Raw genomic sequence first — 14,965 nt, 5'->3', positions numbered from 1 at the left:
TTAAAGATCGATATTCCAGTGGTACGCGAACCGAGCAGATTCTTCTCCGCCTAGTGTAAACATATCCTCGATACGTCCCCGTGTACACGCGGCCGAAGAGACGCGAAGAGACAGGCGAAGAGGCATCCGCAACGTGAAGGGAAGAGAAGAGGGTACCGGGGAACAGGAGAAAGATTCTCTCTTTTGCCTATATCTGTTTTCCACTTTTTTCATCCCCGTAGCAGGCTACGCTTGTACTACTCCTCTCCCTTCCCACTCCTCCACCCTATCTCTCTTTCTCTGCCCCCCGTTTTAGTGCCGCCCTCTTGCTCTCCTTCTCTCGTTCTTTTTCCTTGACTCTGTCCTACTCTGTCAACTGATGGTCGCTCTTGCTGTCCTTTTCTTTCTATCCTCGCCTCAAAATGTGGCATTCAACAGGGCTTCTACGGTGCTTGCGGTGGTGCGGAATCCGCGCCGGTTTGCCGCGCGACGCGGGGTGCATCGGGGAAATGATGCGCAGATTGGCCGGATCATCTCAAAAACCACCACCCTCTGCCTCCAGCCCTCCTCCTACTACCATTCGTCCCCTCTGATTCCTCTGTCTCGTTCTATCACCCTCTAGCCCCGTATAGCTATTCCCTACTTCCTTCTCCCTCTCTCATTCTCTCTCTCTCTCTCTCTCCCCTTCTTGCACTGTGTGTGCCCGTGTACTCTCGCACTCTCGTCGTCGACGGTCGCCAGGGATGGAATACAACCCCCACTTTCAGCACCGCCGCCGAACAACCACCCTGCCACCGCTGCCTACCACGGTGCCTGACGACGAGTGACTGAGTCCTCCGATTATTATCTCATTTGCTGGCACGAGCAGCACGCGACGCGCCGCTGTCGCCTACCCAGGATCCGTAGATCACTGCCTCTGGATCACCGCGGAAACCCCGGGACCACCAAACCCCGACGTGCAACCTGTCGCCGCGTGTACAGGTGAGTCGAACGTTTCAAACGTCGAAGATTTCAATTATCTGTTGTTTTTTATTCATCTCCGTTCGATACCATGTGGTCACCGATACCTCGACGTTCCGGTGCAGTTTTTCTTTTCAACGGTTTCTTTAGACTTGGAATTCACGTTCTTCCCTCGACTTCTTCTTGTTCCTTCGTTCTTCTTCTTCTTCTTCGTGGTTGCGCGCGAGGCGCAAGTGCGTCCCGTTTCATGTGAGTTTTAAGGGGATTTGGTGGAAAGTTGGAGAAGATCATGTATTATGCACCGAGCACTGGTGTTTTCGTGGTTTTGGTGTCGATGAAAATTGTTCTGTAATTGCGATTTCGAGGTGTGTACAGGTTTGGAAAGTTTGTCGAGAGTTCGGTCGCAACGACACGTGGAGGAATTTTGGTCATTTTGTGGAGGATTTTAATGTCGATTTTCCGTGGTAGAATAAAGTGACAGGATACATGTAATTAATCGATGATAATCGACGAAATAATTTACCATCGAGTATAATTCTGTGCTAAATGTAGATATACATATGTTATTGGATAAATGGTTGGAGTTTTTTCTTCTTATATAAAGCGTCGGTTGCGTTGAAATTGAAAGGAAAACGGATGGATAGAATTGATAGAAAAGGGAGATATACTATTTTGCTATACGTGACGGACAAACTGGGAATGATTTTACCATTGAACGTGGTAGTTGAATGGTAAAATGAGGAGAAAGAACGAAGCTGGATATATTCCGAATCAATCGAAAATTAGCATGTAACGTGAGTATGCAGTGAGTATCGCGTGTCCAGTAATAATTCATCTTGCAATCCTAGATTGGTAGTACACCCTGCTTTGAACCGTGTGTTTTCCTCTGTGCGACAATAATGATTACGCGTTCGTCATATCCCTGTTCTGTCCAATGAAACCGATGAAAAACAGTCGAAAACGAAACCAACATGTATGTCCTTCGTTGAAACGATAATTTAATCATTACTGTTAATTTATACGATAAAAAAGTGACAACACGAAAACGATGTAAAAACTTAAATTAATTCCTTCTTTATAGATCACTTCGTTTATCCTCGTTGCTTTTATCAAAATAAAACTTTCACGCAGCATCTTCAATTACACATATAAACATAATTTAACGAACAAGAATTCCAAAATTTAACTACTTCATTCGTTACAGAAATTGCGATTCGATTGTGAAACACCTCGTTTAAATTTGTCGCTTCTATCAAAATATAAGACTTTCACATAGCATCTTCACACATCAATATGACCGAAGTACTCAAAATTCCAAGCTCACCTATTTAATCTACAATGATTCGTTACGCGAACTACAATTCGAACGTAAATAGAAAAAAAAGGGAAAAAATATTAAAAACGTTCCGGTGTTTTCGTTAAAATTCGCCCGGAAAAAATTCAGTCAAACGTTCCGTCTTCCACATCTTTCACCGACCAAATATCCACAGGGAGAATCTCGATCCCTGGTACCCCTTCGAACCAATTAATCCTCCCTTTCTTCCATAATCTTTCGCAGTTATCGATTGCACCGCAATTTGTACACCCTCAGGAGCATTCAAATCCCCCGGCCGCTCCTTTAAAACCACGATACGCGGCTGGTCGCGGTCTAATCTTAACCGCCGCTAACCAAAGAGTCCCGGTTCGTATCGGCTAGCCTGTTTCTATTTATCGCCGTGTCTTCTATTTCGTTTCGTGTGCCTTTCGTTGCGTGTGCACGCCTTTTACGTGCGCACACACGACTTACGGCCGATGGAGGAGGATGAGGAGGAGGGGGCGGGGGTGGAGGGTGGAGAAGAGGACGTTCGAATTACGCAGAGAGTTCAACCGTAAAAAAACCAGGTTCTGCTGCGACTGACATTTTTTTTCTTTTTTTTTTCCTCTCTCTCTCTCTCTCTCTCTATGTAAAACGAGATCGTTCCGCGTCGGAAGTCTGGCCGCAATAAAAATGTTTATGCGGAGAGTAAAGGGATCGGCGGTTACTCGGAGGGAAAACAGGGAGGCGAGAAGGGATGTAAAGGCGAACCTGACCGTCTGAAATACCTATCGAGGTCAGAAATTAATTCGTTTCTCAGCCTAAGACACGCGAGTGAACGGGATACTACTACTATTCTTCATATTTTTACGTGCTTTATTGTCCTCCGTTGGTCCATTATCGCGGTTCCTTTTCACGCGACCTCTTATCTACGATTCTTCTACTTAATTACGCGAGCAGAGAATGAAATGCGCCTAGCGCGGCAAAACAAATCGAGCGTAAATGAAAACGATACGCTAATTGCGACAGAAGGAACGGTTTTGCCGATGAGAATTGCACCCCGTCTGCTGGGATTTGGTGTTTCAGACGAGTTATTACGGGGTACATTTTTACGGTGAAGAAACCGAAGAGGGGTGTACTTGTTTCTGGTGTGTTTTATTCTGAACGATTTCGGGGAGAAGCGTCAATGGGACGAAGGAGATCATCTAGAGATCATCTCAAGAAGAATCCAGTGTTTGGTCGAAGAATGTTCACAATGAGAATCGGACAACGTGGTAAAGACAGGAGCAAAGAAGTTGTGCGAGGAAACGTGTAAAATGGGGAAAAAATGACAGGATAAAGTGAGAAAGCAAGAACAAAAAGAGCAAAGAAATAAATGAGAAAACTGAGTTACAAATATAAAGGTACAGTAAGACTAACCAAAAATCCCAATCAAAATCAACAAATTCAACTACGTAACACAACAAAACCAAAGAAAAAAAAAATGAAAAATGAGAAAATTAAAGAAATCACGTAGAAAGCGTATAAAATATAACCCACAATAATTCCCAGTGAACGAGGTAAAGCAGACGAGAGAAGGGTGTACGAAAGGCAGAAGGTACACAAGCTGGCTAAAGTACATAAGAAAGAAAGAAAACGAGAAATTAAGATGCGCAATGGTGGGGGATGAAAGGGAAATCGTTCCATAGAAAGGGTGGATGGCGAGAATGAATTAGGAAAAGAGATGAACGTACAGCAGAGAGAACCGAAAAAGGAAGAGATAGAGAGATAGAGAGAGAGAGAGAGAGAGAAAGAGAGAGCGCGAGGGGGAGAGGGTAGAGAGGGGTAGGGCGAAACGAGAAGCGCAGCAATGCAAATATTCGCGGCGACAGAGATTGAAACAATCCGCCAATTAGAATCGTCGACGTGAACGGGATTATGCAGATTCGCGGTGGGTGCGCGGACAGAACCAGGAACGGACTGGCAGCTGCCGCACTGCTCGCTTAATTCAATCCACCGAGTTGTCTTATGAATCGTAAACCGGCCTTCCCCCGTCCCGTGAAACTGAAACTACGTCGCGAGGAGACGGCGAAGAATCGTCGACGACGACGACGTCGTCGTCGTCGAGCGACGCTGCGACCGTCCACGACGATTCGCCTCGGATGAAACGATAATGTAACCCGTAAAATTCGGAGCTTAGGACGGGTGCGAGTCATCGCTTTATTATTGTCCCTTAGGGAGAGCCTGCTGAGGAAAAGATGGTCCACGGTTTTGTGGCCACTTTTGCGGAGAGTTCTGACCTTAAAGCGTTTGGTTCTCGTGTGGAGTATTTTTTGGACGATTAATTAGGGGAAGGATCGTCTGTTTCCGTTTTTCTTGTGATCTATGATCTTCGTCCCGTTGATAGTAGTGTTATTTTAGGTTACTTATGCTTCTAAGAAGGGTGAAATGGAAAAAGCTTCGGTGACAATGATATTGAAATTGTTCAATTTTGCAGGGTTAGAATGAAATTTGTAAAATAATGTTATTCACAATTGCTTTGCTTTTATCAATTTTTTAAGTTACTATTTATCAATCGTTTTACACTTGTATTGTACTTGCTCTGAAATCTTAGACGTATAATAATTGGATGAAAGATAATATGGCTCTACGTAAATGCAGTATCATCTCTTAAAGAATATACCAGATGGAAGTTGAAGGTTGACTACAGAGGGGTAGATTGAGGAAGGAGGAAAGTGTATATCGCAATTTTTAAAGGACACTTAAATAGAATATTACGAGGGTTGCCGGTGAAAATGTGTTACCATTGACTTTTAGGGGTGGGAGAGCTCAGCGGGGAATAAATTGTTTCGTCCCAGGGAATCTCAAGTAAATACTCTCGCGAAGACTTTTCGCGAGGCTTCTTTATATCGCGCTCGGCCCTGGTAATAGAATAAAGAACCGACGACGCAATGGAAATTCTCACTTTTTGCATAATTGACGTATCCTTGGGAGCGTACCGGCACGTTGGAATTATTTTATTCCGGGGGTAATGCGATTTAAATACGAGGGACCGCGGAGGCGCCTGTAACGTTTCCATAAAGTATAGGAGAGATGTAAATTCGCTGCACAATTTTCTTCGTCTCTTTCTCTCCGCGTGAATTTTTACAACGTTACGAAAAGATAAAAAAGGGAAGAAAAAAGAAGAGCGAGAGAAAGAAATAAAAAGGAGAAGAGAGAGAAAAAGGAAACAGAGCAAACACAGGAAGAAGAAAGGATTGGATAAAATGGCCGCAACGATTTCGCGATTAATGTTCTAGAAATTTAAGATCTCCTCCGGGCCGGTGTAATTCAAGCTTGGTTAAAACAGCGGAGGGCCGGCAGAATTTCATGAGGCGGCGGGCTTTAAAATTTCCTGTTTGAGGAGATGCCCGCGATGTAAGCAATGGAAACGCGCCGCTATTGTCTTCCGCCGGTGGCATCGCGGGGGAAAAAAATCGTTTCGCGTCCCCGGGGATTCTTCAGAAAAGAGTTCCACGTATCCGCGAGCCTTTCGACTTGCTTTCGCATCGCTTTTCTTTCGTCCTGGTCACCGTCCACCATTTACCATTTAAACGTTCAGCTAAATACAAGATCGGCAACGGTTAAGAATTTTTATAAAACGAACATCAACCTTAAGAACTTCACACTAATCTACAATTACACTAATCTAAAATTTGTTAGTCTTAATCTTTGCACACTTAAATTTGTCGAAAGACTATTCGTTACACTTTTTCTCTTCGTTGTTAATTTAAAAGAAGGGCGCGAAATTTCTTTTATTCAAATCCTCCTTCAACTCTGCGTCACTTTTACATTCGTTAAATACAACTTCGTTATGAAATCTGTAGTAAATGGTAGGGGTTGAGCAATTTGTAGAAATACAGAGAAATCGTTCGTTTGACCGTATCGTTTCACGCTTGCCCGTAAAAGGAATGAAAAGATTTTCATCGTTCGATGTTGAGCAACGATAGAGACGACGGGAATTATGGGCGCGCGGTAGCGGCGGCGGCGGCGGCGGCGAAAGCACCGACGACGAGAGCCCGTATTTATCACGAAGAGTAAAACTGACAGCAGTCCATTTCCTGTTCGTCCTGCCTGTCTGGCTGAACATAATATCTCCTGACGAAACAACGTGGACGCCGTTTGTTTGGGAAACAATGGACCGAAACAATACCCAATCCCTCCTCGGCGCGCGGACACGGATGCAGACCACCATTCTGATTTCCACGCCCCGTTACACTCTTCTCTCTTTCTATCGACGGAAGAAATTCTCTTCCACGATGCGAAACACATCGTCTCTCCCGCGGATACTTCTGCAAAACCCGACGAAAGAACTTTCTCGGCCAGACGCGTTTCTTCTCCGCGCGAACATTGAGGGCACGCCGGTGTCCTTCGTTCCGTTTGTCCAAAATATCTGAGAACACTCTGGCGAAATGTCGCCCTCTGATTCCACACGCTGCCACGGGAGAACGTCTCAGAACGCTGGCAACTCGACGAATACCAGCCTGCGAGACAATAGAAACTGTCTGCCTGGCGATCTCCCTTTTTCTAACGAATTGCTCCTCCGTATCTCGCTTTTGCACGCGTGAAGCTCGTACCGGTGGGAAAGAGCCGGTTCATTCGTGCGGAGCCGATGTTGTGCTACTTGTCAATACACAAAGCTCGAAGTCTCTCGAGTAAAATGAGAAGGAAAAAATAATATTCTTGTCCGTAGACTGAGGTAAAACTTGGAGATGGAAATTCTTGTACCGTTGTGTTTTGAGTAAAATTTTCCGGTTCGGAGTCGCTCGCGTAATCGAGTGACAAATTTTCGGTCAGATAACATAAATTCGGAGGTAATTTAAGTGATTGTTTTCGTGGGTGGGAAAGAATCATTGGTACAGTGTTTGTCAGGGTGGTTGGAATTAAGGTTTTTATAAAATTACCACTTGATGTAATTTTCAGCTTCCTAAATATTATCGAATATCGAATTATTATGTTCGTTCTATTGCGCGTTTTGAAGCATGTTTAACAAGGCAAATAAAGTGGGTTTTTGATCAGTTATTCGTCGAATAGTTGTGCAAATGTTGGCGTCAAATATCGAGTACAACGTAAATACAAATGTAGATTGATTTCTGTACCACAGATTAGAGTGATAACAACTTTTAACACCACGTTCGGGTAACATTGTTAATGGAGAGGAAATCTGGGTGTGCAGTGCTTTCTCGTAGAAATTCAACCTCGCATTTCCATCCGCAAAGAAAACAATTTACTCGTGTCTTTAGTTGCACGAAGAAAAAAACAGAAATTAGAGTAAGTCGTGAAAGTGAAATCAGCGAAAAGAAACTTTAGCTTATTCAAATAATATCTTTTTATTCAACCAAACAAAAAAAAAAAAAAAACGAAGAAAAAAATGACAAAATTCTTGCATAATTGAACTAAATGTGATTTAATCGAAGAAATTATAACTATATCAATCACAGGAGGATCCGTCGGATCTCTGAAACGTTCCCTTACTAATTACTAATTGTCTCCGCCGCGATTGTTCATACGAGAGCGGCGCGAAGTTTAATTGAAATACCTACGATCGTAGATTCTCATTAACGATTTCCCGGGGATTCCTCGAGGATTCCTCGCAAGACATTTGCGCGAAACCGAACGTGCACTTGACAGAAATTAGTAATCCTTAATGGATGATGCGACGTAAGCCTTCGTCCCTTAGCCAACCATAGGCGTTGCCTCCTTGGTCTTAGGTTTAACAACGACGGATATTCAATTAATTTCAGGGGACAATAGTAGCTCGCTTCCGCTCCGACGACTTGTACATACCTACAACCACCTTTTGTGCGTTCAATTATTACCACAAACCACACGGAAGTGATGTTCCAACGTCTTACATCCGTTTAATCCTATCTTAGTTAAAGATGTTTTTTATTCTCTAAGCAAATTCATTCAGCTAAGATAGGTGTAAGACATTTCTTAGAACTTTGATAGTAACACTTTCATCATGAAATTTCTAATCGTATTCACATTTAAGTTACAACAATGAAAAACTTGAATTATCTCACGAACATTTTCCTCAAGCACTCTTTAACTCTTTTGTGATCAGCAGGACATACATGTCCCACTTGAACACTCGAAGAAAAATTGATGTCAATTTAGTATTCATTACTGACTCCATGATTGGTAGACAAATAGGAAATTCTTTAAAAAAAAGGAATCGCTCACGAAAGGGTTAAGCGTTCACAGAAATAAACACGTAAAACAACCGATAATTTACACAGTATTTGAACCACAACCATTTACTATCCACGCTTTCTAACACTTTACAATTTCTTCAGCGACCAAACCCTCAGAACCAGCAACATGACGACGACCACGGGAGATCCGTCGACTCTGAAGAGTCCAGCTTCGCTCTCCGGCGGCGACTTGGTCTCTCGTCTGCTAGCAGCCACTCCTCCCTACCTGTACAACGTGCCATTAACACCGCACAGTTTCTTCTTCAGCGAGATGCTTCGCTCGTTCGTGCAAGCGAAAACAGAGGTGTCGTCCTCCACGAGTAACACGACAAACGCACCGAGACGTCGCAAGAGATCATGGCGTGACGCTCGAGATCGTCCGTTGGAGTTAACCACGAAGGAGAGACAGCACCATCATCATCATCACTCGCAGCAACAGCAACAGGACAAATATTTTCACGCGCAGCAGCAACAAGCGCAAGCGGAGACACGATTGGAGAACAGAAGCAAGCAGAGCGACGGTTACGATCCGGAGAACAAGATAGGTAACTTCGAGCAGAAACCAAGCTTCGTGCCGGACATTTTGAAACCCATCGACGAGAACAAGTCGGATTTCAGCAAGCAGAGCAAGAGTTTCTTCGACGAGCGGCCCCGTCACTTCGAGCAGGCCCAGCCGCCAGAGAATATCTTCTCGAGCGAGTTGCAGAAGGTTAAACCGGAGGAGTCTCACTCGAGCGACCGTAAGAACTGCAACTACAACGACAGAAGCCCGTACGACGAGCGTACAAAGAGCGCGATCAGCAATCAAGAAATGCCGCCGCTGTTGACCGATCAGAAGAAGCTCGATTTCTCGAGGAACTTTCTGCCTAGTCTTCCGGGAAGAGGCTGTGACATGCTTCCGGGTGTGAAAGGATTCGGTCTACCCGGAAACGTGACCAATCCGGAATTTCTACCCAGTCCTCTCTGGTATCCGCCTTATCCGATGCCTCAATCCTATCCAGGCATCGATCCTCTCCATTTTTTCATCGATCTTCGCGTCTCCGGACACATTTGGGACCGCAAGCTCAGCGAGAGGCAGTTGCCGTTCAAAGGCAAGCATTGCTCGGCCTTCAGCGTGCCACAGTCGAAGGAGTACAACAGTAACAGGCCGTTGAATCTGACCAGGGACGAGGCTAGCACATCCAGGAGCAGCGAAGAGAACCTGCGTGGTACTAACTACATTCTGAGACACCTAACCAGGACGTACAGGGAGATTGGCCAGGCACGAAAAGCGTGCAGGAGTGAAACATCGACTTCCGGGGAGAGCGAGGAGAGCTCAAAGGACATTGATAATAGTGGGTGATCTTGTTTAACAGATTTTTCTTCGTATGATTTGGTGGTTTCGTTGAGGTAGAATTAGTTTTTGTTTCGTTGGAGGATTCGAGGTATCGTTTGTGTTATCCTTGTGTTTAAATAGTTTTTAGCATACTTCGAACATGTGACAGTAATTCATAGCACCAGTGTACGATGGTACTTTCTATGATCTTCCCTTTTTCTTGCGAACTCTCGTTCCTGAAGAGACACTTCTTCTAACTTTCTTTCATGCCATTGCATAAATTTCTTACGTTTCAAAACAATTACGAAATATCGTCGAACACAATGGAAATACGTATGCCTTGAAATTAAATTTACTCAAATTAAAGATAAAAAGGACGACAGGGTACATTCCTGAAACAATAAGTAACCAACTTACGTTATACTTACTAAATTTGAATAGAAATATTTGCCTTGTAGAGCTAACAAACAACGTTGCTTGACAAAGAGAGTGTCACTAATCGATGAAAAATTTTGTGATAAAACGCAGACGAAAGATCCCCGAAGCCGGAAGACATCGCCGCCGTCGCGTCCACGAGCCCGGAAGAAGAAAGGAAGGATCTTCGGGCGTTGATAGGGCTAGAGTTGGTGGTGGATTACGTGAAAGAGCCGAAGGGGGATACCTCGAACGAGCAGACTTCGCAAGTAACCGAATAACTCGTGAAAATCGAACGATTCTCTTTCGTTCTCGCCTGTATAAATAGATGTAGCTCCGACACTTACGATCTCGGCTGGTTCTCTCTCACTCTACGACCCATCCTCGTTCGTATAGAAACTTAAGAAAAGCAAAAGCTTTCAAACTTCTTCTACGAATCGCAGCGAACCAATCAAATTCCTTATTCTTTTCTAATCGCACGTAACGACGTCGTGAAAATGATAATAGTCAACGAAATACAATCGAATACCTTGCTATTTTTTTTTCCAAGGTATTCTCCTCGTCTTTCGTTCATCTTTATTCTCGATCTTTTTTATCATACTTTCGTTCGATCTGAAGATATTTAGAAACGAGATTTTGCACACACTTAGAATTTTTATCGGTGCTATCTATCGTATACGGAACAAAAAGGGAAGGAAGACGAAAAATGGTAAACACAGGTGAGCTGTTCTAATTTGAGAAAAAAAAAAAACCAGACGATACGATTATGTTATCGATTCACGCTCAATCCGCGAGTAACGGAGCGCGAAACTTACGACATTTTGATATCGCAGTTTAGTCACGCACTTTTCACAGGCGCACACACACAGAAATACACACACACACACACACGCCGAGTTTTTCATTCGGCAACCTGTTCTCCTTGAACCGTGTCTGTCGTTCTCTAAAGACTCTTCCTATCTTGCATTCGAGACTCGAATCGAACGAGTCAACTTCTAGCGAGGAGACAGAGGATCTTTAGAGATCCTTTCGACGGCCGGAAAAACGGCCCGCTCCGAATTCGACTGTATGTGATATGCGTTGTACATATTATAGTAGCGTTCTACTGTATCTATATGTATTAATAGAAAGCATTCGACCTGTATATTGAACGTAATAAAAGTAAATGCGATTCAATCACGTGGATCAGTTTCTATTCATTCTGCGGCGTATCCTGTTTCGCGCTGAAAATCGCTGATTAAATGTCAACGATGAAAATTCGGCGGAAATAACTTTGCAATCTACCGAGGCTGAAAATTCTGAAATTAGGTAACTTTGCAAAACATTCAAGACGAAAATTCTAAAATTAGATAACTTTGCAAAAAAACTAAGGACAGAAATTTACAAATCTTCAATTGTCAAAGTAAACATGGTGAAACGCTCGGTTACAGAGGTGCAAGACGTCGGCAGCTAGAGGAACAGCTGAAGAAAATATTGCGAGAATTCTTCGTCAGACTGACTCCGGGGAAACCATAAGCACGGAAACTTAAAGATACGTACATTTTGTATGTACGAAAGGGGGGGTCCGAATGCTGGATGTTTCAGGATAAAGGAAAAAGGAGTGGAAGGGTGACGCAGTCTGCTGCTTCTTCACCTTTCTGAATGCACGCGGCACTCGTTATAATCGAGAGTACCCTCGAAGAAACGCACACACGAGAGGAGCGTCATATTCAGCCTGATATACGGTCACACCTCTCTTCTCTCCGGTCTCTCGACGTTATTTGACTAATAAACTTCTTCGTTCAGGAGGGGGTCTCCTTCTCGCCGATCGAGATACTGTTTCCCGATTTCGTCTTTCTCTCTCTCTCTCTCTCTGCCGTACCTCGTCGATACGGCTCTCTTTGACGCGCACGTTGACAGAGCACAATTAGGGGAACCGAGTCCCCGATATGTATGCGCGGAATGACAAGAGATACGTGGCTTTTAGGGATGAGGGCAAATCTGACGGGAGATATCGATCTGCCGACTCATTTGCAAAGGCTGAATGGAAAAGTTCGCCGGCGTGTTTGTGCGCGATTAGATAGATGAAGATGCGTTTTCACCGGAGATTCCGAGACGAATATTTTCGACGTTGCAAAAGTGTTGTTCGAGAAACATTATTTGTACTGTCACGTTTTTCGTGTTTGTTGCAGATACATTTGCTGGATTTGAACTTTTAAGTGAACTATTCTCTCCTTCTCCTTTTTTCTTCTTAACGAACGTATAGTAATAATGAGAGAGTATTACTTGTTTTGACAAAAGTTTTACACAAATTTAAGAATTCAACTAAAGCTAAATTTTTCGTTATTCTCTTCTTTTTTTATTTTAATGAACGTATACCGAGGGTGTGATAAAAATTGTCGAAAATAGAAATAGTAATAATGAGAGAGTGTTACTTGTTTTAAAAAACGTTTCACACAACGTCGAGTACTCGAGATGATCTGAAAAATGAAATAGAAGAAATCTCCACTTGAACTTACAGCAAAATTTTTATTAGAAAATAACGTTTGCGAATGTTCGCACTCTATGAGAGTACTGATATCCTTTTATTGAACGATTTACAAACCTCACGCACGTCATTATCTTCAGTCCGCCTTTCCTTCACGCTTCCCTTGACAAATCGCTCAAGCGGTGTCGTGATTAGCGATAACGCGGAGCTCCAAGATCACTTCACCCTTGTTGTTCCCATCGATTTTCAGCGTTAGCTCCGGGACCACGATGATATCATCCGATCCAACTCTCTTAACAGGTGCTTCGACTAATTTGTAGCGCGTGATCGGTAGCTCCTCTTTGTTCACTTCGACGAACGGCTTTTCCGGCGCGGCAAGCGTGTACACCTAATTCGGGCGTTAATGCGACATTTATGGTATTAATGTAACGCACGGTGACGGTCGTTGATATTTATTCGTGGGAAATTTTCCAACTAATCGGATTAATCGGCACGCAGCGTTCGTGCGGCTTTAATTCGCGCCGATCATTATCGATGACTGATTTATTAGCTGTTGCAAAAAGATATTCCTCGAGAATAATTAGGAGCGTGACAAAGGAGGAAATCCTAAAGATTCTCAGTTGGTACGAATATTTTGAATAATTTTGCTGCGTAAAACCCGCGTGCAATTTTTGTGCAATCGATACCGCTTCCGTTAACAATGGAAAAACATTTACAACGATCCATTTTATGAGAAATAACGTTTACACTTGTTAAACACGTTACAAGCACGGAAAAAAATTCTTATTACCGACAGTTGCATATGAATGTTTTCAACTGTGGAAAAACATACTTGCCGTATAAATTACGCCATTAACATTCCGTTTTTTCTACCGTTTTAACATGAATGAAAATTTGTGTTATTTTTATCGCTGTACTGACAATTGGCTGTACTACAATTTTTCTTTTCTTTCAACAAACAGCGATAACTTGTCTGAACAACTGACCTTTTTAAGAGAGCGCATCTTGTTCTCAAATTCGTTCGAGTCCCCTGCGGCGAAGCTCAGATCCAAATCTCGCGAAGATTGTTCGCTTGGAACGGGATAAGTTAAGTCGGTGTATCGATTCTCGTCCAGACTTGGCAAATAGAAGACTCGTCCATTGACTGCAACCACGAGGATCGCCGAAACGATCGCGGAAATTTCCACGTTCTTCATCCTTCCCTTCGCGTACGCAAACGTGGCGAGTTGGAGGAGAACTGTGCGGTTCGACGTTGCTTCTCGATCGACGACAAAAATAATAAAACAGAACTTTCCTCGCGACACAACTGGCAGATCTGTTAATCCATCGTAAGGCGATTACAGGCCGTTCCACGGAATGAATAATTAAGAGCGTAACCTGTCAACGACGAAGAAACGAATAACAATTTGCCTCGCGTCGACCAACGAAGGGGATAGTGTCCTTTCTCGATCAGACAGTTGGATTACATCGAAGAACGGAGGAGAGTGTTGCTTAATTATTTTACATTATGTTTTTCTGTTTAATCCTTTTCAACTTATTTTCATAGATCAATTTTTGAAAAAATGGAATAAAAATCGTGCTCAATAATATATTCATACTATCTGTGGATTCGCCTCGATAAGTGTCAATTAAATTAATCGGTGAACATGTTTCGAAACATTTAATTATAAGAAAGTTGGAGTCGATTCAAATTTCCAAAATCTACGACTTTCAATAATTTTATTTAAAGTCCACAAAAATAAAAAATCGTGTGCTTCATAAAACGCAAAAATCCGTACAGTACGTCGAACCCGTATTAACCAAAATTAGCAAACAAAGACTGCCAGAAAGACTCACCTGAATCACATTCCCAAAAATGTGATTAGTCAACTTCAGCCATTTAAGTTTCCCCAATCCCCCAGCATTCTCTCTCTCAAAGTCCCTCTTATTTTCACCTTCGTAAAACTTACCGCTAACAGCCAATAAAAAATCATCGCTGTAGCAACCAACAGATAAGCCGGTGCACGGACACCTTGTGCAACACTTGTGCGCAACATTAACACGGAAGGAGGAGAGACAGTGCCACGGGGAGAGATCGAGCGAGAGGGAGAGACAGAGACGCGTAGAGGGAGAGATAGAGGCACGCAGAGGGAGAGACAGAGAGAGAATATTAAGGGAGAAATTTTTAGCTGCTCCGTCAGCGGGTTTTACATTCCGGTTTGACGGTTCCCTGCGAATGATCGTGGCCGACCGATTATGAACACCGAGGTGGAAAATAAATCGCGGAACTCTAAGCTGGGAGCGTCGCGCATTCACCGCGATGTAGATACCAATAGATCCCC

General features: G+C 43.4%; 2 protein-coding genes across 2 annotated transcripts; one reads left to right on the top strand and one right to left on the bottom strand.

Annotated features, from left to right (window-relative positions):
- The first annotated feature begins 754 nt into the window (after positions 1–754).
- Positions 755–10,458, top strand: LOC108578771. The gene is made up of 3 exons (XM_017942161.1): positions 755–960; positions 8,551–9,782; positions 10,292–10,458. The coding sequence occupies exons 2-3, from the start codon at positions 8,576–8,578 to the stop codon at positions 10,456–10,458; spliced, it is 1,374 nt and encodes a 457-aa protein (XP_017797650.1). The 5' UTR covers positions 755–960; positions 8,551–8,575.
- A 2,361-nt stretch (positions 10,459–12,819) lies between these two features.
- LOC108578709 lies at positions 12,820–13,840 on the bottom strand. The gene is made up of 2 exons (XM_017942087.1): positions 13,631–13,840; positions 12,820–13,032 (listed from the first exon to the last, which is right to left on the bottom strand). Exons 1-2 carry the CDS (start codon positions 13,838–13,840, stop codon positions 12,820–12,822), a joined length of 423 nt encoding a protein of 140 aa, XP_017797576.1.
- Positions 13,841–14,965: the final 1,125 nt, after the last annotated feature.

The sequence above is a fragment of the Habropoda laboriosa genome, unplaced genomic scaffold, assembly GCF_001263275.1.
Source record: "Habropoda laboriosa isolate 0110345459 unplaced genomic scaffold, ASM126327v1 scaffold28, whole genome shotgun sequence".
In the NCBI taxonomy this organism is placed as follows: Eukaryota; Metazoa; Arthropoda; class Insecta; order Hymenoptera; family Apidae; genus Habropoda; species Habropoda laboriosa.
This window is presented reverse-complemented; position numbering and strand designations above follow the sequence as displayed.

What these genes read in the sequence shown, in the direction of transcription:
- LOC108578771 (XM_017942161.1), top strand. Translation starts at nt 8,576, where the DNA reads ATGACGACGACCACGGGAGATCCGTCGACTCTGAAGAGTCCAGCTTCG. An exon ending in CTCAAAGGACATTGATAATA is followed by an intron (nt 9,783 to 10,291) that starts GTGGGTGATCTT and finishes GATAAAACGCAG; the next exon opens with ACGAAAGATCCCCGAAGCCG.
- LOC108578709 (XM_017942087.1), bottom strand. Translation starts at nt 13,840, where the DNA reads ATGAAGAACGTGGAAATTTCCGCGATCGTTTCGGCGATCCTCGTGGTT. An exon ending in AGATGCGCTCTCTTAAAAAG is followed by an intron (nt 13,033 to 13,630) that starts GTCAGTTGTTCA and finishes CGCCCGAATTAG; the next exon opens with GTGTACACGCTTGCCGCGCC.